Here is a 23,858-nt window from a genome sequence, read left to right on the forward strand (position 1 = left end):
GAAAAAATACTGAAATTTAAAAAAAACCACAGGGGATTTGCTAATTGCCAGAATGTCTACACTCATAGGTAACATTTTCGGAGAGAATTTAAATTAAATGCAAATTCTTCCAAGTCATTTATCTTCTTGAGCTTATTACACTCTCAAAATATTTTCTTACATTTAAAAGATTTGAAGTTTTATAGTTTGTTTTGACATAAAGATGCACAGAATTATCACAATTTTACTGAGAAATATTTTCCTAGCCCATAGATAACATTTTTTACTGATGTTATTTGCCCTCATTCCATTTCTCACCTGCATCACCTTCATTTCCTGTGTAAGACGCAGTCTCTCAGCACGCTCACTCTCCAAAACCCGATAGATCACTTCACCCTTAAAACGTTCATCTGAGAGCTCTGTGGTTAGGTCTGAAATCTGCAGAAAATTAGAACAGAGGACAGGAACAAGTTTCAGTAACCCAAGGTCATTTCTTTCAGAATGGGCATCAGATCCACACAGAATTGGTTCCAGTGTAGAACACAAAACTCATTTAAGACAGATTGATGCAATACTATTTACTCTGAAGTTGGGATCCTTTGGAACTCTTCCCTCAGAGGGTTGTATTACTGGTTATTTTTTAAGACAGATTCTTGATAGGTGTGAAGGATGGAATGCAGAGTTGAAATTTGTATCTGATTGTCCATTCTCTTATCAAATGGAGGAACAGGTGAAATGACTTGTTCTTGTCCCTAGTTTTTTTTTAATGTTAGCAACATACTACCAAGAGTAGGTGAGAATATCTTGCATAAAAAGTTGGATAAACATGAGGATCATGAAATTGTGGTGATAGAGTGATATAGGAAAAGCAGGAAAAGGCTTTTTTGCGAAGTATGAATGGCAATTGGGCAATTAATTTGCCTTTATGCTGTTATTTCTATGCAATTCTAAATAACATTGATCTTTTTTTCAGTTTGCCATGTCTCTTTCTGGGCCAGGGACATACTCATACAATACCCTCTCCAACACCAAGCTTCAATGATTATAAAGTAGAAAATGTAGAAACACTTTGCATGTCGAGAGATATCTGTGAAAAGAGACACAGTTAAATTTTCAGGCCCAGAATCCTTAACCAGAATTGGGAAAGAGATAAGCAAGTTCATCTAGATGGTGAAGAAGTTGGGGGAACACAGTGGGGTGAAGAAACTGATGAAGTGAAACTGGATGACAATGTGCAGCAGTTAAGAGACAGGGGTTCTTAAGTAAACTAGGTCCAGTCTAATTCAACTGCTTTGCCAATGACCCAAACAGCCCTCAGGTCATAGAGGAGCAGATGGTGCAGGAAATACAGGGTTGTAGTTATGGGTGATTTCAACTTCCCAAATATTGACTGGCACTTCCTGACTGCAAGAGGGATAAATGGGACTGAATTTGTCAGGTGTGTGGAAGAAGGATTCCTGATACTATATGTGGACCAACTGACGAGAAGAGAGGCCACACTGGATCTAATCCGAGGAAATGAACCTGGTCAGGTGGCGGACCTCTTGGTGGATCAGCATTTTGCTGAGAGTGACCACAACTCCCTTAGCTTTAGCATAGCTATGGGTAAGGATAAAAGCAGACAAAATGAGAAAGTGTTCAATTGGGGAAGGGTTAATTATGATGGGATGAGGCAGGAACATGCAGGAGTAAATTTTAAAAAATAAGTTCAAAGGTGAAAAGTACAGAACTATTGTAGAGGAAGTTTAGGGACCACTTGTGCTGGGTTCAGGATAGGTTTGTGCCACTGGGACAGTGAAAATATCTTAGGAAAAGAGAACCATGGTTGACGAAACAGGTGAGGCAGCTTGTCAAGAGGAAGTAGGAAGCACAGTAGATATAGGAAGCAGGAAACAGGAAGGTTTCATGAAAAGTATATGTTAGCCAGGAAAGAGCTTAAGAAAGGACTTAGGAGATTTTGAAGTGGGCACAAGGAGGCCTTGGCCTGTAGGATTAAGGAGAACCCCACGGCATTCTATGCATATGTGAAGAATAGAAAGTTCATAAAAATGAAGGTGGGGGCACTGAAGGATAAAGGAGGTAACATGTGCCTGTAGGCAAAAGAGATTGGGGAGGTCCGAAATGAATACTTTGCTTCAGCATTCATAAGAGAAAAGGACCTGGATCAAGGTAAGGTCAGAATAGAACATGCTTGTGTGCCGGACAATGTGGAGATTAAGGATTAAGGGATCTTCTTAAAAACATTAAGATTGATTAAGTCCCCAGAGCCAGATGTGATATACCAAAGGTTGCTGTGGGAAGTGAGGAAAGAGAGTAGAGGGAAGAGGGGCAGTAGCTATGATCTTTGAGTCCTCTTTGGCCACAGGGGAGATGCCAGAGGATTGGAGGATGACAAATGCACCCCCCCACCCCATTTAGAAAAGGTAACAGGGAGAATCCTTGGAATTATAGATCAGTGAGTCGTTACGTCAATGATGTTTAAACTAATGGAGAGGATTCTTAAGGATAGGATCTATGAGCATTTGGGGAAGTACAGTCTACTCAAGGATAGTCAGCATAACTTTGTGAAGGGAAGGTCGTGCCTCATGAGACTAATTTAAATTTTTGAGGAGGTGAGAAAGGAAATTGATAAGATTAGGGTGGTAGATGTGAACTATGTGGATTTTAGCAAGGCATTTCACAAGGTCCCCCATGAGAGACCAGAAAGTCATGAGGCATGGGATCCATGGAACCTTGGTTGTGTAGATAAAATATTTGCTTGCATGTCAAAAGCAGAGAGTAATAATGGAAGAAGAGTATTCTGCCTGGAGCTCAGTGACCAGTGGAGTTCTGCAAGGATCTGTTCTGGGACCCCTGCTTTTGTGATTTTTGTAAATGACCAGGATGAAGAGGTGGAAGGATGGGTCAATAAGTTTGCAGATGATACGAAGGTTGGAGAAGTTGTGGATGGTGCTGAAGGTTGCTGTAGGCTACAAAAGGGTATAGGCAGGATGCAGAGTTGGATAGAAAAGTGGCCGATGGAGTTCAATCCAGATAAACGTGAGGTGATGCATTTTGGAAGGACAAACCAGAAGGTTGAAAATAGGATTAATGATCAGTTACTTAGGAATATGGATGAACAGAGGAATCCTGGGATTAAAATCCATACATCCCTCAAGGTTGCTGTGCAGTTTGATAGGATAGTTAAGAAGCCTTATGAGATGCTCGGATTCATTAATAGTGGGGGGGGGGGGAATTAAGTTCAAGAGTTGAGAAGTCATGTTGCAACTCTACAAATCTCATTATATGAAGGATGTGGAAACTATGGAGAGGTTGCAGAGGAAATTTACCAAGATGTGGTCAGGATTGGAAAAATAAGTCTTATGAGGCAAGGTTAACAGAGCTGGGACTTTTCTCTTTGGAACATAGAAGGATGAGAAGAGACTTAATAAAGGTCTATACGATCATGAGAGCATAGAAATGGCAGACAGCCAGCACTTTTTCCCCAGGACAGGAATAGCAAACACCAGAGGGCATATGTATAAAGTGAAGAAAGGTAAGTTTTGGGGAGGCATCAGAGGTAAGTTTTTTTTTATGCAGAGAGTTGTGGGTGCCTGGAATGCCTTGCCAGGATGGTGGTGGAGGAGGCTGAAATATTAAGGGCATTTAAGAGACTCTTAGACAGGCACGTAGATGGAAGAAAAATAGAGGGTTACAGAATATGGATGGTTTAGTATATATTTTTAAGGAATATACAGGTTGGCACAACATCGAGGACTGTTTATATGTTCTATGTTCCTTCAAAAGGTCAGAAATGGGAATGTGTGTTGATGATTATTTGGAATGTTCAATTCCATTCAAAATTTAGCAAATGAAACAGCCCAGGCTTTGCATGTAGTTCAACTCAGATGATACTCAAATATGAGCTGATAAGTGGTAAGTATCAGGAAAGGAAGTGTCACTGATCAATGTGTTTCAATGGCATTATGGAAACCTCAACCATCAACATCATGAAGGTCAGCATTGACTAACAGCTTAACTGGAATGGTCAGATAAACACCAAGTCAACACACCCTCAGCCGAGTGATTCACTTCCTGAGTCCCTGACTCCTTCCCACCATCTACAGGGCACCAGTCAGAAGCACGATGGAATGCTCTCTTCTTGCTTGGTTGAATGCAACTGCACCAACACTCATGATGCTCAGCAGCACTAAGGTCAAAGCAGTCCATCTGATTGGCACCCCATCTGCCATCCAAGGCTTCTATTTCCTCCATCCACGAAATGCAGTGGTTACAGAATATACCATCTACAAAATTTACTGTCTTTACTCGTCCAGGATGCTCCAACTTTTCCTTCTAAACATGTGACCTCTACCACATGGGCAAGTCCAACAGGCACATGAACATGCCACCACTTGTAGGTTCCCCTCCACAACACGCACGTCTTGATCTTGAAATATATTGTTGTTCCTCACTGTCACTGGTCCTAAGTCCTGGAACGCCCTCTCAAAAGGGATAGTTAATGCAGCAGTTAGTGCCACGCCGCTATAGCACCAAAAACCCAGGTTCATATCCAAAGCTGTCTGTAAGGAGTTTGTACGTTCTCCTCATAACCCAATGGGTTTCCTCCGGGTGCTCTGGTTTCCTCATACCTTTCAAAAATGTACGGACATTGGTGCATGTGGGGCTGAAGGGCCTGCTACTGTCTAAAGTTAAAATTAAATCTTAAGGCAAATACAGATAGGCTGTAAATGCTGGCCTTCTGAACAATGCCTTCATCTTGTAAATGAATACAAATATAAGGACACCACGCAGAAGCAACAGGGCATGGGAAATCAATGAAATTGATATGTAGTGGAATACAGGATCCATTCAGCCCTTCTAGCCTGTCCTGCCAATGACAGCACTGGAATGATGAGGTGTATGGAATCCGTGCACAAGCAACGGCTCCAGAATCTCTGAAGCTCAGAGACTAGAGCTCTCAGCTCACCCAGATATGACAAAATGATTCTTACACGACTACATTTCCAGAATAGACCAGTCAATCTGCTATTTATGAAAGATGAGTTAAGGAATCCAGGGAATTATCGGCAGATGGCCCAACATCTGTTGTCACCAACCTATCAGAGCCCATAATTAAGGATAAATTTTTAACATCACAGATTAATGACTGCTAGTTTATACCAAATAAACCCATTTCTTTAATGAGAGATGCAAAGCAATGGGCAAGGAATGTCCAAAGATATTCCTTATCTTTGATCATTAGCCAAGATTGAACCTTATGGATGTTAAGTTAAATTATTGGCCTGGACAGAGAATTAGCTAAAGGGCAAAACACAGAGAATAGGAGCAACAGCCAGCTAATCTGACTTGAGCCTTGTGTCCGGAGGCCTCCTCAACGATCTGTCTACTGTTGTACAAACTGCTGGTGCAGAAGCCATAGACCAAATGGACACCTCCAGTGCTGTAACTATTCCATGACGATGAAGACACCTCCAGTGCTGTAACTATTCCATGACGATGAAGACTCTCAACAAAAGCAACTTCTTGTGGTTGTGAAGCTGTGTGCTCCAAACCACATAAGAGGTACAGAATTTTATTATTATTATTATTGACACATACCGAAATGCAGTACCACATGTTATCCAGGAAAATCAACTCATACAGCAGATAGTGCAATAATAAAAAAATAAATAAATATAGTGCTGGAGGATTGGTGTGTTGTGCATGTGGTTCCTTTGTTTATAAGGGGTTCGAGGAGCAAGCCTAGCAATTATCGGCCTCTAAGTTTGACGTCTGTGGTAGGTAAATTGATGGAAAGCGTTCTTAGAGATAGTATATATAAGTATATGGAGGGACAGTGTCTGATCAGGGACACTCAACACGGATTTGTGCGTGGAAGATCATGTTTGACTAATCTTGTTGAATTTTTTGAAGAGGTGACTAGGAATGTTGATGAGGGTAGAGCAGTGGATGTTGTCTATATGGACTTCAGTAAGGCCTTCAATAAGGTTCCGCATGGGAGGTTAGTAAGGAAGACTAAGTCCCTGGGTATTAATTTGAAGATAGTCAACTGGATTCAACAGTGGCTGAAAGGAAGGTGCCAAAGAGATAATTGTTTGTCAGGATGGAGGCCAGTGACAAGCAGTGTAACTCAGGGTTCGGATTTGGGACCATTGTTGTTTGTCACATATATTAATGATCTGGAGGATGGGGCGGTAAATTGGATTAGTAAATATGCAGATGATGCTAAAATAGGGGGAATTGTTGATGATGAAGAGGGTTTTCAAAGATTCCAAAGGGATTTAAACTGCTTAGAGGAGTGGGCAGAAAGATGGCAGATGGAGTTTAATGCTGATAAGTGTGAGGTGCTTCATTTTGGAAAGAATAATCAAAGCAAAACATATGTGGTAAATGGGAGGGCATTGAAGAATGCAGTGGAGCAGAAAGATCTAGGAATAACAGTGTATTGTTTCCTGAATGTAGGAGCACATGTGGATAGGGTGGTGAAGAAGGCCTTTAGTATGCTTGCCTATATAAATCAGTGCATAGAATATAGGAGTTGGGAAGTAATGATGAAACTGTACAAGGCATTGGTGAGGCCAAATTTAGAGTACTGTGTGCAGTTCTGGTCACCGATTTATAGGAAGGATATTAACAAGATAGAGAGAGTGCAGAGAAGATTTACAAAAATGTTGCCTGGGTTTCAGCATCTGGAATACAAGATTAAACAAATTAGGTCTTTATTCCTTGGAATGTAGAAGGCTGAGAGGGGATTTGATAGGGGTGTTTAAGATAATGAGAGGGATATATAGAGTTGATGTGGAATGACTTTTCCCATTGAGAGTAGGAGAGATGGACACAAGAGGTCATGGGTTGAGAGTTGACGGGCAAAGGTTTAGGAGTAACATGAGTGGTTACTGTGTGGAATGGGCTTCCAGGAAAGGTGGTGGATGCAGGGTCAATTTTGTCATTTAAGAAAGAGTTTGATAAGTATATGGATGGGAGGGGGCTGGAGGGATATGGGAAGAGTGCTGGTAAGTGGGATTAGAGGAGGGTACATGGATCAGTGTGGACGAGAAGGACCAAATTGGCCTGTTTCCGTGCTGTAATTGTTATATGGTTATATAGTTAAGTCAACAAATAAATAAGACAACATTTTAAGCAGTGCTGTAACAGAAAGTGAAATAGTCCACGGAATAGAGAAAAGTACAGTTACAAAAGTACATGGGCATCAACTTTTGTCAGCGTGAGATCCAACAAGAAAGAAAGTATAAGCAAGTTGAAGATGAATTTTCTGGGAATGAAAATTTGAACAGAAAATATATATTTCTTGAGCACCCAATAACTGGAAAAGAAACAGCCGATTGTTCTTGTGGTGTAATTTTATTCAAACAGCACATTCTTACTGTGAAGAAAAAGTCATCAGAATTCACAACCACACTCAACTAAGTCCCCAGTCCCAGCCACATTGCAAGGCGACCAGTTCCATCTGTGAGTAATTAACAGCTCAAGGCATCTGCTGTCATTCAGTGCAGATACTGGGCTTAGTATATTTTCCATTATCTCATCACCCTCATCCCTTCCCATTCCCCTGAGCTCCAACCTTCAGAGAGGGGGCAGCCAGTCAGATCTGTAGACCAAACTAGGGAGAAAGGCCAGAGCCAACTCTGTGCTTGGCCGTCTGGCACAGAATACTGTGCTCTCTTGGGCATCAGCTGGAGTGTAACATTGTTTTCATCTTGTAGTTTGGGAATTTTCAGGAAGTGAGAGTGCATGAAATCTGTGAGCAGAGTGGGGAAAGAGATTATATTGATGACAAGGTGAGAGAGAGCTGAAGTCTTTGACCATCTTGGGGTTTACAAGTTGAATGTAGCCTGTCAGTGAACACATTAAAGAAGTTTTCATTGTTTATTTTGCCCATAAAGAAGTTTGCAAGTTAGAAATAACAGAGCCCTTCTTTTGTGTTACTTTGATCGGACACCACCTACAGGATCCAAACCAATTACAGCGAAACCCTGTCTGGCTCCTGGGCAGGAGCAGGGACCTTGGGAAAGACATGGCAGTTCCAAACACAGACACACACACAAGGGTTTATACTCAAAGATTCAAAACACTACGACTCAGAAGTGTCTCAACTCAGCGAGGATTAAGTTCACCCATCTGCCACTTGTTACTCTGACCGACTATGGGGCAGAGTTGCAGTGCTCACTCTACGAATATAGCTCTTACTACTTTGGAATGTGCTGCTGAGTAGTGTTAAGCTGAGCATTCAGCATCGCACACTTTATTGGTTTCCTGCCAGTGAAATTGCCATTTCTGGTTTACTAAAAATTAATTTGTGTTTTAATTTCAACTGTAACAACAATGATTTATTGAAACTCCCGATGAGATTTTATGAAACCCACCAATCGCTTTATAATGGGGCCACACTGTAGAACGTATCAGCAATCCGTTAATTTAGCATTTAAGTTTAAATTTTCATTAATTTAGATATACAGCACAGTAACAGGCCCTTCCGGCCCATGAGCCGTGCTGAACAAATGCCCCCATGTGACTAATTAACCTACTAACCCCATATGTCCTTGGAATGTGGGAGGAAATTGGAACACCCGAAGGAAACCTACATAGTCAAGGGAAGAATGTACAAACTCCTTGCAGAGAATGGCGATTTAAATCCAGATCACTGATGCTGTAATTGTGTCGTGTTAACCTCTACACTAACCACTTAACTCCAAAATGCAATACGCAAATGTGATGGAGAAACACAGCAGATCACACAGCATCCAGAGGAAGTAAAGGGTAAGCAACATTTTGGGCCTGAGCCCTTTGATCCTTGATGACGGGCTCAGGCATGAAACGTTAGTTATCCTTTACTTCCTATGGATGCTGCGTGACCTGCTGAGTTTCTCCAGCATGATTGTCTATTGCACTCAGACTTCCTTGTTTAACTCCATCCCCACTTTCTTTCATCGCCAATTGTGGACCAGTGCAGGTACCAAGAGAATGCTGCATTGTTCATGATGCTTTATTTGCAAGTTAAATTTTCAACCAACTATTTATTGGGTGCTTGTTGAAGGGTCTTCGTAGAGAAACAATAAAATCTGAATTTTTCCTCCTTCTGAGCTCCATTACAACAAGGTCAATTGGTATTTCAGAGCCAAGTCTGAAGGTCTTTTGTCAGGCAAAGCTTTGAGGAATACTGATATATAATGGGATAGATGGAACTTAGTTAGAGATCAACCATGATTTGCACTTGGCATTTTATTGCATTGAAATTCTAAAAAGGTCTATGCAAGCCACCTTTCAGGTTAATAACTCCAACTAAGCTGCAGAAATTGGTTGATTGACACTTTTCAATCAAGTTTAAAATAGCTATTCTGATTTGGTTTGTTGTTTTAAAGTGTTTACTTCACCAAAGATTTGTGTTGCAGGAATCTATTTTGTCTACTAGTTTTGGTGCAAAATGTTTGAAGTGAAGAGATTCACATGCTCCAACATTCAATCCCTGGACAATCAGAAAGACTTCAGTATCTTTCTCTGCAATCGCACTTCTCTCTCCCAATGTCAGTGATGGTGATGTTGAGTAGATGGGCGCCACGAAGGAGAGGTTTGATTCTCTTCAGATATGGAATCAACTTGTAGAACCTTGCAGCTGAGAATCAGGCCCTTAAGCCCTCTGAGCCCATCCATCCATCAAACACTCATTTGCATTCATCCCATTTTATTCTACCACATTCCCATGGCCCTTAAGCCCTCTGAGCCCATCCAACCATCAAACACCCATTTGCATTCATCCCATTTTATTCTACCACATTCCCATCAATCCACCCAGATTCTACATCTACACTTATAGATGAAGGGGCATTTTGCAGTTGCCTTTTAACCTCCCAACCTTTGGGATCTTTGGACTGTGGGAGGAAAAACCAGAGCACCTGGAGAAACATACAAGGTCACTGGGAGAATATGCAAACTTCATGGAATAGGAAACCAAAGAGGAAGAAGGTGAGAATGACAAGTGGCCTTGCATAAGAATACTGAAAACTTTGGCTCAGAATTAGAAATGGCAAGGAGCAAACATATTCATCAACAACTTTTAAAAAACAAAGGGTTATTTTTTTTTAAGGTCCCTATTCTGAAGAGGAAATCCTCACCCTGAAATCACAGACAAAAACCTTTAATTCTATGCATTTGACTACCAGCAAGGTTAAATAAAATTTTATTTAGTCTTACGCCCTCAGCTCTTAGTAGAATAGCACAATTGATCAATTCATTCACTGGGCATTACATAATCAAACTGGCAAAGTAAAAGAAGTGCAACATTTTGAGTAACAATGTTTTGACAACATAAGCTCTCTTCAGACTTGGTTCCTCTACTGCTTTCAACCAGCTTACATTTAAGACAGGAACTGTTTTTTTCTCCTAAATGTCAAGCTGTCTGGTGAATTAATACCAAGATGCAACGAGCAGGGATAAGTTATGTTAATAGAGCTTATATTGATGGCTTGCCTGTACACCTATGAAAGCTGCAACAGTTCTCAAATGCCACTAACTCCAGCACATGACATCAAGGGGGATGGTAACATAGCAATCATGATATTACACGAGCAATCTTGTGTCAAACTCCACCACACAAACTAGATTTAAATTCAGCAAAATTAAATAAAATCGGAAATTAAAGCCTAACAACTGTAATGACACGGGCAAACACTGGAATTTAAAGTTGGCTGCTTTTGACCACATAAACTATTAGATGCCGCTATATTTTCCAGCTATATAAAACTTCATTGAGGCTGCACTTGAAGTATTGTGTGGAATTTTGGGTGCCCCATTAGAAGAAGGATGTGGGGGCTTTGGAAAAGATACAGAAGAGTTTATTTTTAAATTTTAGACATACAGCACGGTAACAGGCCCATCCAGCCCAAGGGACCTTGCCGCCCAAATAAACCAATTAACCTACAAATCCAGAGGGTGAGGGGAACCCAGAGGAAACCCATGTGGTCACGGGGAAAAGGTACTAACTCCTTACAGACAGCGTCAGGTTCAAACTCGGTTCGCTGTCACTGTTACAGTGTTGTACTAATCGTGTTCCATGGTCCTTGGATGAGAGATGATGAGCACTGTGGGGAGTTTGGACAAACTTTGCTTGATTTTTTTTACAGTTAGAGATTATATAACTTCATAAACTTATGAGAGGCCTTGATGGAAGGGATATTCAGAATCTTTTCCCCAGGATAAAAATGTCTCATAGAAGAGGACATGAGTTTAAAGTAGATCAAGTATATTTTATACAGAGAGTAGGAGTGGCCACCAATAGATAATGGTGGAAACAGGTACAATAGGAGGATTTAAGAAGCTCCTAGAATCTAGATAGAGATAGTAGGGCAATCTAGAACATGCAGGGCATGTACAATATAAATGATGTACAATCAGCAGTTTTAGTTTAAGTTGTGCATCATTTTTGACACAGAAGGGCCTGGACCTCTGCTGTACTGTTGCATGATCTATGTTTTATGCTGGTCTGCTATTTGCAGTTGATCTCAAATGGGGAGAATTGTGTTAGAGCATGTTCAGGATGCTCAACCCAAGCAAATGAAGAGAAAGCAGAAATAACACATAGTAACAAAGAGCAGATGACAACAAACTTGCCTTTCCCTCGAGTAGATCAGCTTGTTCTCGCAATCCATTCCGATCCTGATCAGATCTCTCCAACCTTTTCCGTAAAACATTGACCTCTTCCTAATTCCAGTAAAATAAAACACACCACATTAGGAAAATCCTCAATTCGGGGAGAGAAATAAATGAACCTATCCTGGAAGATCAATGACCTGAAAATTGATCTCATTTTCTCATTCCATTGATGCTGCACGGCCAGCTGAATATTTCCACCATGTGCTAGTTTTATCTAGATTTTGACCAAGAGTTGATTTTAATCATTGTTTTTATATAACAACCTAACCATAATGGGAGTGAGAGAACCACAGAGTCTGAGAGCAAGGGAATAAGCACTTCAGCACACCATGTGCATGCTAACCATCAACACTCCATCTCATTTGTCCCATGTTATTTTCTCCACCTGACCATCACTCCCTCTCAGATTCTAATGATTACCTGCACACTCACAGCAACTTACAATGAACCTACCAACCCGCATATTTTTAGGACATGGGAATAGACTGGAGCACCTGTCTTAATTTAATTTTTAAATTTAATTTTAATTTTAGACACACAGCATGGTAACAGCCCCTTCCAGCCCATAAACCAATGCTGCTCAAATACACCAATTAGCCAACAATCGCTGAATTTTGCAGGGTGGGAGGAAACTGGAGCACCAGGAGGAGAGCCTAGTAGGCATGAAAAGAACATACAAACTCTTTACAGGAAGCACTGGATTTGAACCCAGATCGGTAGCTCTGTAATAGGATTGTGCTTGTAATGATAGAGTGCTAGTGATCCTCCTGACCACTAGAGGAAGTTGGAGACTAGTTGTTGCAGCTCAGTTGGATTCAAGATGGAGTCCTCCACAAGGTCTTGTCAGTGTGTGTTCTAGCTAATAAGTATCATTGTTTTCAATGAGCCCAAGTTCCTTTATTCCAATAAAAGAAACATCATATGGGACCAGGAGTTTGCATGGTACCAGGAATAGAAGAAATACCAGGACTATGCAGACTGTGTATCAGTCATTATTAGAAGAGATATGGAGAGTGTAAAGTCTTCTGATGCTGTAAATTGGACTGGAAATGTCATCCACGAATGTAGGTTGTTCAAACAAAGATTCATGCTCTAACTACAACCCGTTGGGCGTGATAGCAAACCTGATGCACAGAAGATTGCACTGATACTTATCATAGTTGGACCTCAAGCACTAAAGATTTTTAATACATTCATTTTTGTCAAGGCAGAAGACCAGGGCAAGTCCGACAAGGTTATCGAAATGCTTGATAAACACTGTTCACCAAAGAAAAGTGAAATGTTCAAAAGGTACATTTCACTGATGCACGCAGCTGCAGGGAGAGAGCTTTGATGCTTTTTTAATGGTTTAGTGACTTCAATTAATAAAATAGTTGCTTGGAGGCTAAGTGAGCTATTTGTTTGCAATGTGTTTCTTGAATGAATCAGTAATGAAGCCCAAATGGATTTTCTTAAACAGTCTATATTTACAAACACAAAAGGGCTAATGTCTCCAGTATCATTCAATATGAATAGCAAAAAAAAACTACTGTAGAAGAAAATAACATTCCAGCAAAATCCCAATTAATTATAACATGTAAAGTGTAACATCCTAACGTCCATATACTGTTCCATGTAACAGTTGACATATATTATTGACACATAAACTCATCCTCCTCAATTATCCCCAACTGATGAAGCAGGCTAACAAACCTACTTTTCAAGTGCACAAACCCTGCGCATGGGAATTGTCAACCCAATCCATGGCACCTGCATATTGGTGGACACTATGCCCCCGGCTGAAGCCGCCGCCACTGGGGCAGAACCAATCATGCATGCACGGCCATGGGAAGAGGCCCACAGACCCCAGTACACCGTTGATGCCAGTGGCCAAAGCCCAGGTAAGGAATTAGCCTTTGGCTCTTACCCTGGCCCCTAATTATTATAATGAGATGTAAAGTCTCTACTAATAATAGTACAATCAATTATAAATAACAATTAATGACATAACATTTGAACGTTACACAGGTCTTTTTTCTTCAGTTGTTATCAGGCCAGAGGATACCAGCACATGGCCTTGAAAAAAGTGATCTTTACCACCACTCTGCAGTCTATGTAGTGGGATGAGTACAAAATGCATAACAAATAAAGACACTGGACTTATCAAAGTACATCCGTCTTCTGTAGAATCTTTGAGTTAAAACATCGACCAGCAAACCTCAGACTTTCCTCAGACAGAAGAGACACAGCTTTCCTGTTGAGTTTAACATGAGGTACATCTTCAGCATGCCATTTGGCTTTCTTCTTTTCTTCAACATTCTGCTTCTCATAGTAAGAACTTTTAGAACCAGATTTTGAGGATTTATTTGATCTTCTCAATTTTAATAAACAAGTCTCTTTAACGTTCCCTGCAACAGGTTTGCTCCTCCTTTTCTTTCTTTTCTGCAGTTGATCATAGAGAAGGTAAGATTCAAATGACATTAGTTCTTGAAACTCATCAACAGCCACAGGATTTGTAGAATCCTTCTGTAAAGAAATCGACTGTTTCCGCTTATGGCTCCTACGAATCTCTTTAACTAGAACTGCAGCCTTTTCAACCACTCTGGCTTCTATTGCCCTTTCCTGCAATTCCAGATCCAATTTTGCAACTTCCAATTCAGTCTCAGTTTCTGAATTCTCAGTTTATTTTGAAGCCTTTTATTAGATTCTCTCTCTGTATTCAATTCTTTCGATAGAAAAGTAATTCTTTCATTATCTTCTGAGAAGGCATCAACTTGACCTAGAATGAAAAGGTCATGTGATGCATTGGTACTTCAGTTGTAGTAAACTCGAAGTGTCTGAATTTCTTCACCTTGTTTGTTACATTGCTGAAATGCAACTTCTCTTTCCTTCTGTATCGTTACATTCTTGATTGTTTTCTGTAGTGTGTACTATTAACCAATGACTTGTTCTCTTTCAAAAGATGAATCTCCTCCTCCAACCTTTTACACCTTGATAATGCTGAATCCTTTTTCTCAATAACTGTATTAATTATTCTTTTCTTCCACACTCTGGTTTTGCAAATTCTATCTACAATTAAACCTTTCAGGTTACTGTTTTCATGATTATCCAATATTTCCAAGTCCCTTTTCAACATTTTGTTCTCCAAAAACAATTGCACCAGTTTTGCAGCCATTTGTTTTAGCCCTGCCTCAGATTCAAGTACACAGGGACAATCACCAACAGTATTTGCAGCATCTTCTAATATTTCATATTCATTTTCAATGTTGATGAAATAATTCCTTCAACATTGGTTTAGATGCCTTTGATTTATTTTCACATTGGTGTCTTTTCTTAAGAAGTGAATTTCTTATTTACACTCTTTTGCTGTTCCCACATCTCATCAAGTTTCACAAACAAAATCCTGTTGACAGTTATTACTGATTGCTTCTGAGCATTCACATTTTTCCCTCCTAGTGGTCCATTAATGGTCCATCCAAGCATGATTCTGACAGCGTAAGGTCCATTTCCACACTCTGTATTACTTCTAGCGGTTCCAAAGCCTTTGGTAAATCTGAGCCAGTCAGCATCTCTATCTCAGAACCAATTCTACGTAGGTAAACGTTTCTCATATGTGGCCATTGTCTGATATAATTTTGATGTTAATGTTTCCCTTGTACACAGGCATAGTCCTCTTGGTGGATATGCTTGGAAGATCACAAAAATCACTGCTATTCCACCCTGAATCTGTAAGCCCAAAACTACATCAGTTTCAATGATGTTCTTATGACCTATAGTCTTCAATAGAATTTTTGACCTTCTTCTATGTAGATTAAGCTTATTCATTAACTCCATTATACAGAATGATGCAGTACTACCTGGGTCAAGAAACACATAACTATGCATTATGGTACTCCCTTTCTTGGCCTTGACACATACAGACACTATTAAGAGTTTGAAGTTATCTTCACTGGCCCCAATAAGATCAATTTTCTGAACAGAGGCTACAGCACTATTTTCTCCACTTGCTCTTTGTTCAGCTTTATCCTTTCCTTAATGGATATGCCACATCCTAGGATGCTTCTGATGGCATATAATCATAGCTGAGTTACTTCTTATAGTTTTGCTGAGCTGTCCTTTGCACAGACAGCTAAAACATATTCCATTTTCTTTTAGAAAAGCTATTTTCTTACCATGCGACTTCTTTTCTAACTGTGCACACTTTTACAAAGTATGCCTTACAGAACAATCTGTTTTTCTCAGCAGGCCAGCCCTCCTCTTCTTTATCTGTAATTGATACAGCAGGAACAAAGCTGCTTTCCTTTATTTTTTGATGAGGCTGTGACTTGGACTTCTTTACATCTTTGCCCACTGTTGGAGTATCCCTGATATTTCCAAATACTGGTACAGATGTGATGTGCATATGCCATTCAAGGAACTCCACAATATCCTCAAAGGTAGCTTCCTTTCTATATTATGTCTGAAGTTTACAAATTCTTGTTCTCCACAAATCCTTCAGCCTAAAAGGCAATTTACTTGTGATGCTAGAAGGTATGTTAAGCTCACATAAGTGATCGATATCTTCCATGGCATTACTACATCCTCTTAAAAAGAGGGGGCATGCTTGTAAAGCCTTTGTATTGATGACCATGAAAGAACTTTCTCCATATAAGCCATTGCAATTGTATGCTCATTGCCAGAATGATCTTGTAGTAATGCCTTTGCCTTAGTGAATGCTCTTTCTGGATCCATATGCAGGCAACTCCTCACAAGTTCCTTTGGCTGTCCTCCAATGTGCTGTTCCAGGTCATAAAGACGATCTCTGGCATTTTTATTCTTACTTTCGATATTATGCTCAAAGGATTTAATGAATACTTGGTACTGAAGTGGATCTCTGTTAAAAACTTGAATCTTCTTACTGGTGTTCGAGCCCCGGCATCAGCATGCTCAGGGAGGATTTGTCCATGTATATCCATGCCTTGTGACCATGGTATAAAAGGTCCTGCCATAGCATCAAGTGCTCTCATTTCGTGTGATGACTTCTTACCATCAGACCCCTTAGATAGGTTGCTTCGAACAACAGATCCTTTTAAACTTGTCAGTACCTTCACTTCTGCCTTCTTATCAACAAGTTTTGATTTCAGATCCCTTTTTCTCCTTAGCTCCAAATACTGCTTCATTCCTTCTTCCTCATCAAGCACATTTTGCTGTGTTTGAAGAGAACCCAACTTAGCATGAGCCTTTATATATTGAGATTAAGCACATGAAGTACGGGAAGCCCTGGAGCTCTCTTTGGAACTTCTTTTGCTTCTCCTGCTTCCAGCATTGGACACACTATCTTCTGGATTTAGTTCTAGTACATCAGTTGTTGCCCAGAAATCTGACTCCTTTACAAATTTACAATCCTCTTCCCTTTTCTCCTCTTCACTCACATTTTGTGACACATTTTTAGCCATTTCCATACTGCTGATCGTTGAATCAGCTGACATCATCTGCAGTGCTTTCACGGAGTCTTTACTCTCATCAACTGAAACTGCCTCCTCTTCTTCTTTAATTGTCAGCTTTTGTCACCTGTTGTATCTTGCTCCTGTTGGCACAGTTTTTTCATAAGATCTGCCTTCTTCCAGGTTTCGATACATTGTAACTTAGTGCAGACTCCTAAAGCAGCACTGACTAATTCGCCTGTATTTATCTTGTTTCCAGACCAGAAACACAAGCAAACTGCAATGTTATCAGCAAGCAAAACTCCACCACAGGATCTGTCATTTATATCACTAATTTGCAAGAAATGGTTTAATCAATGTATTAACAAAATCTTTTTCTCACAGATTAGGTTTCGAATTCCTTTCCTGGCCACTACTCAAACTGAAAAGCAACTCCGCATTTCTAAGATAGCCGCCACATTGCTTTCAATTCAATTCAATTTCCCCTTACAGCAGTCCAAATGTTCCAATAAAAATTTCTGTCAACTAATTGTAGTGACCTAGATCAATAAAATAGTGCTTGAGGCTAAGTGAGGCATTTGACTGTGACACATTGCTTGAATGAATCAGTAACGAAGCCTAAATGAATTTTCTTAAACAGTCTTTATTAAAAAACACAGTGTCATTCAATGTCAATAGCAAAAAAGCTACTGTAGAAGAAAGTAACGTTCTAGCAAAATACCGATTAATCATTACATGTAACGCGTAACGTTCTAACTTCCATATAACATGTGTAACGTTCCGTGTAATGGTCAACAGAAATTATTGACGCCTAACTCACCCTCCTCAGATAGCCCCAATTCATGACACAGGCTAATGAACCTATTTTTCAACGCATCCAAACCCCCGCGCAAGCTCATAGCAGAACGTGCTGGCCCTGGCTCCAACCGCCCGAGCCAAGAGTGCTTGCATCAACCCAGTCCATGGCACCTTCATACTGGCAGACACACCGGCCCTAGCTGAAGCCACTGCCACTGCGGCCGAGCCAACTGAGCATGCATGGAAACAGGAAGAGGGACGCAGACCCCAGGACACCGCCAAAGCCCACAGATAAGGAATGAGACTTTGGCTCTTTCAAACAGATGAAATTAAAAGCAAGTAAATGTAATTTTGGATCGCTGCAAAATCCACTGATCTGTTATCAAATTATGTCCAAGATTATTGATAATAAAGTGTGAAAGTGTAGAGCTTACCTTAGCTGGAGCTGTAAAGATATGCCACGCCAGTGAATTAGCTCTGCAGCACACAAAAAAGTTCAGCGAGAGTGCAAAAGCCAGTGAAAATGAAGGCTTAGCCATAGCTACAGTGTGTGTTCACACAGACAAACAAAATACGAGATATAGGAAACAACAAAAAGATGGAGAGAAATTCAATTGTAAATGATGTGGCACTCAACTGGCACCAAAACAATCTCCAGCCTATGGGAAAGTCTACAATAAGTCCAAAGGGCAGAATCACTATGCAAAGCAGTGTTTTTCCAAAGAGAGACAAAACAGAAGTGAAACTATACAAACAAAAGAAGAAACAGCTTTCAGTGACACATTTTTCATGGGCATGGTAGTCCAGAAAGATTCTAAACTAACAGACACTGAACAGCCAAGTGAGAACAGAGTCGAGCAGGATAAGTAGATTGCATCATTGCATACAAATGGAGCAAATATTTCTTTCAAGCTGGGCACAGAGACAAAGGTTAATTTGATCTGTGTGCACAACATCAGGGCAATGAAGATAAAGCCATACATCCATGCAAATCTTGTACAGCTCAAAGCCTACAATGGACAGAGCATCGACACGAAAGGTACATGTAAACTCAAGGTGAAAGTTAAAGATAAAGAGCACCACCCCAGGTTCACAGTAGTCCCAGATGCACATGAATCACCGCTTTGTGTCAAAGCATGTGGAAACTTAAACCTAGTCAAGAGGGTGTATCATATTAACAGTAACAATGCATGGAACAGCATACAGGATATAATGGATCAATTTCCAGACATCTTCAAGGGGTTTGAAATTCTACCATTCACCTATAAGATAGAATTAAAGTAGTGCCTGCCCTAAGGTGATTCCAGCACCACTAAAAGAAAAGGTCAAGCAGGAACTCAACCGAATGATGCCACTAGAGGTCATAAAGAATGTGGAGGAGCCCACAGAATCAGTGAATTCAATGGTGTGGGACAAAATGAAGAATGGTGCATGGACTCAAAAGACCTGAATGTCTACATAAAGTGGGAACATTATTTGATTCCAACCAGGTATGAAATTATAAGTGAGATGGCCGGTGCAAAGTTTTTCTCTAAATTGGATGAATCACCAGGGCTTCTGGCAAATAAAACTTTATGAAGATAGCACAAAATACTCTACATTTAATACACTGTTTGGCTGATACTCCTGTCTGAGAATGCCTTTTGGAATTTCCTCAGCTCCGAAGTGTTTCACAGGACAATGGAGCACATCATAGAGATATAAATGGGGTATGTGCGTAAATGTATAACATGACCCTATGGGGAGCCACACAAAACAACACAACGAGAGGCTCATCAAACTGCTACAAAAACATCCAGAAGTGTGGATTAAAGTTAAACAGAGAGAAATGTCATTTGGTGTGAAGGAAATCACCTTTCTGGGAGATAAATTGTCAGAGGCAGGTATGGAGAAAGTCAAAAGTAAGGCGAAAGCAATTTTAGAGATGCCCAGACCCACTGACAAAAGGCATATTGAAATGATCAATTTCATTGGTAAATTCACACCAAGCCTATTTTCCAAAACAATGTACCTAAGTAAGATGTTACAGGACAAACATGAATTCAAGAAAACAGACAACGACGAGGAAGAATAGGAATGACTAAAGACCATTCTAACTACAGAACCAGTGGTTTTGATGTTCTTTGACCCATCCAGAAGGACAAAAATATCTACGGACACTTCAAAAGATGAAATAGGTGCCGAACTACTTCAGGCTGTGGGAGAAGATTGGAGGCCAGTTGCATACGCATCAAGAACGATGACAGCCTCTGAATGTCAATTTGCACAGATCTAGGTCTGGCCTATGGACTCGAGAAATTCCACAGTTATGTATATGGTCTACCAACATTCATAGCAGAGACAGACCATAAGCCATTAATAGTGATAATTAAGAAAAATCTCAGTGAAATGTCACCAAGAATGCAAGGACTGATTACGAAGCTACAACATTATGACTTTGAATTGGTGTACACACCAGGGATACGTATCGTGTTAGCTAATGCATTATCCAGGGCAATGACGCAGAGTGAAGCACACAATGAGAGTTCCATAGAGACAGGTGTTAATCTCCATGTGAAACTAACCACTGAATCACTTCCTATATCTGACCTGAAATCTAAGCAGGTCATATCTAAAACAGAAAAGGATTCAGTTCTACAGAAGGCCATCAAGAGTCTGAATGAAGGATGACCTATAGGTAAATGTCAGCCACATTACAAGATCAGAGTTGAGCTGAGTGTTGTCAATGGGCTTCTACTCACAGAGCAGAATTGTCATTCCTCAATCACTGTGACAAGAGATACTGGAAAGGGTGCATGAGGGGCATTTTGGAATGGAAAAATGCAAGAGAAGGACCAGACTGCTGTTTAATGGCCAGGGATAAACACTGACATTGACAGGATGGTTTCCAGCTGTGAAATCTGTTTGAAACAGCACACAAACCAGGCAAAGGAACCCATGATAATAACTGACTTCTCAGCAGAATCATGGCAGAAGGATGGGGTTGATCTGTTCTACATGGATGGAAATAATTACTTGCTGGTTATTGATTATCTATCGAACTCTCCGGAGGTTGCGCTGCTTCCTAACACGTTTGCTGCTTGTGTGATCAAATATATGAAATCAATCTTTGCAAGACACGGAATTTCTCAAATTGTCGACAGTGACAGTGGACCATGTTACAGTTATAGAGAATTCCAGAACTTTGCAGAAAAGTATGATTTTCAACATGTAACTTCAAGTCCTTTGCATCTATAATCAAACGGTAAAGCAGAGAAAGGAGTTCACATAGTTAAACAGTTGCTCAAGAAAGCACTAGACAGTGGCTCAGATCTGTATCTAGTTCTATTGAGTTACAGAGCTTTGTCACTTGAACATGACATGTCACCCACTGAACTTCTGAGAGGACATAAACTACACACCACGCTTCCCTTACTGTAGACCCAAACAAGAACAGAGATGTCAAAGACATCAAACAGAAATAAAAGTGTCTGCAAAGGTGACAAAAAGTAAACTTAGGGCCACTGGCATAACATGACACAGTGAGACTCAGAGATTCCAACACCTGGGACAAAAAGGCTACTGTTCTGGAGGAATTAAATCCAGGATCCTACACCGTCAGAACAGGGGAAAGTCAAATTCTGAGAAAGAATCAAAAGAGCCTGCTGAAAACATGAGACGCTGCAGGAACAAACAAATGCAGAAGATCCAGCCTGCACAGCAACAGAGGAAACACCACCAGGGCTAGACAGTGGTGGACCACCAGAGCCAATACAAGCCCCAAAGAGTCTATGTTAACCATGCCACCCTCGATGTTAACCATGCCGTCCTCTTTAAATCTTTACCCTCTCGCCTGAAATTTGTACCTTCTATTATTCGATTCTCTTACCCTAGGTAAAAGACTATGAAAATTATGGTTTTTTTCCCCTGCTTGGCTACGCCTGACATATTGTACACTGAGTTCTCTTGTCACCAAGCAGGTAATCCAAGGCTCACTTTTCTAATAGAAATTAGAAATTTTGGGATGACGACTTAGTGATTTCTTCACAACTGCATCAGGGGCCACAGACTTACCTCTTTGACTTGAAGGTTTTCATTGGCCAAATTAATGGTGAGCATCGGGCGGATACATGCCATCAGCTGCCACCACCGCCACTGGTGAACTCTCCAGTATTTCCTGATGTTCTTTTGGATACAGTGAAGAGCTAATTGCTGGATCTGGGCAGGCCATTAAAAAAAAAAAATCACACAATAATCACATAACAATTCATCAAATGTCGCCAGGATTAAGTGACTCGCATTAAAGAGAACAGTTTGATAGGTGGGTCTTTATTCTGTGAAGTAGAGGAGACTGAGGGCTGACCTTGTCGATGTTTATAAAATCACAAAGGAGATGGACAAAGTGAATGCTCACAGCTTTATTTCAGAGAATTCTAGAACTAAGTTTGCACAACAATGCTGGAGAAACTTAGCAAGTCACGCAATGTTGCAAAGATAAAGATACATTACCAACATTAAGGGCCTAAGCCCTTCATCAAGGCATGAACATAAAGCAGGCATGTGCCTGAATAAAATGGTGGGGGAGGGCCAGGGGTGGAAAATAATGTCGCAGGTAAGAGGTCATAAGTGTATATGGGTGAGAAGGCACAAGGGAAAAAATGCGGAGATGTGAAGGAGGGAGGAGATAGCTCTCCAAATGGAGAGGGAAAGGGGTGGAGAGCTGGATGAATGAAGAGAGATGGATGGGGAAGAGAAGGAGAGAGGGGAGTGGCCTAAATGGAAACTGGAGAAGTGGATGTTAATGCCAGCCAGTTAGAGAGTGTCCAGACAGAATACTGGGTGTTGCTCCTCCAATTGTACTTTTTCACGCATAGAGTGGTCCATAGCTTGAATGAACTGCCAGAGGAAGCTTTATAAAAGTGGGTACCTCGTCAAAACACTTTATAGAAGCACAATTGAGATTGTCCTGTCTGGTTGGATTATTGTGAAAGAGGTACAGGAGCATTAAAATCAGGACTGCCAGGCTGGGAAATAGCTTCTTCCTGCAGGCTGTGAGATAGATGAATGGTATCGTGTAACTGAGGAAATTATCTCAATATATTTACATATATGTTTATTTTAAAGTCTATTTTTGTGTATAAATGTGATTACTATGTGCTGTGTATTGTATGTGTATGTGTATGCACCGTGGTCTGGAGAAATGCTGTTTTATTTGGTTGTATATATATTGGCAGATGACAATAACATTGAACAATTTCAATATTCAAATGTCATTGAGGTAGAAATATAGATAGCAAATGCTGAGGAGAACATAGATCAAATCAGGCAAATGGGACTGACCCATTTAATCATTTCCAATGCCTTTAACTTGAATTGAATATTTTAAAGTATGACTGACCCTGAATCAGGAGACCTTACCTTCATTTTCTTGAACTGCTGTCGGCAAAGGAATCCATGGCACAGAGCCTGCAGTGGGATCAGGTTCTGGGAGATGTGCCTCTGCCTCAGTTTTTCCAGTTGGGGAATGACTCCAGCCTTGAAGAAGATCTGGTGGGAAACCAGCCCACTCGTCAAACTCTCAGTTATTGCTTCATACCAGTCCTATCACCTGCTGAATCTCTTGCTCCTGAGATCCTACCACAAATTTCTGAGGTGCTATCATTTTGGGCACGTGATGCGGGAGTAAGGATTAAAGAGTTTTGTGAAGTGGAAGGAATTTTGAGTGGAGATGACAAAAACTGTATGGGCTGCATGTATGGAAAATCCTTGCGATACACTGCTCACCAGTTATATTTGGCATTCCAGTGATAAATTTTAGCCCATGTTTCTAAGCACATTGCTGTTTTATTTGAAATGATCAGATGAATGAAAGCAAATTTCCAGATGTTTTACATATCTCTCAGTTTTTATTTCCCCAACTCAATTCAGCACCCACTCTCCCTGACTGGGATACTGACAACTTGTCCACCCCCACCACATGTCCTTGTAGAGGTAGAGAGGTTCTTATCATATTCAAGACAGACATTGGCA

General features: G+C 40.5%; 1 protein-coding gene across 4 annotated transcripts in view; it reads right to left on the reverse strand.

Annotated features, from left to right (window-relative positions):
* LOC138761090 (unconventional myosin-XVIIIb-like) overlaps positions 1–23,858 on the reverse strand; it is a 260,108-nt gene that overhangs the window by 91,056 nt on the left and 145,194 nt on the right. For all 4 annotated transcript variants that reach the window (XM_069932681.1, XM_069932680.1, XM_069932679.1 and 1 more), the window contains exons 22-25: positions 23,247–23,375; positions 21,903–22,046; positions 11,608–11,697; positions 298–417 (exon numbers count right to left, since the gene is read on the reverse strand). In XM_069932681.1, coding sequence (XP_069788782.1) covers positions 298–417; positions 11,608–11,697; positions 21,903–22,046; positions 23,247–23,375 — 483 coding nt within the window. The remainder of the gene's footprint in view (positions 1–297; positions 418–11,607; positions 11,698–21,902; positions 22,047–23,246; positions 23,376–23,858) is intronic.

The sequence above is a fragment of the Narcine bancroftii genome, chromosome 4 (assembly GCF_036971445.1).
Source record: "Narcine bancroftii isolate sNarBan1 chromosome 4, sNarBan1.hap1, whole genome shotgun sequence".
NCBI lineage: Eukaryota > Metazoa > Chordata > Chondrichthyes > Torpediniformes > Narcinidae > Narcine > Narcine bancroftii.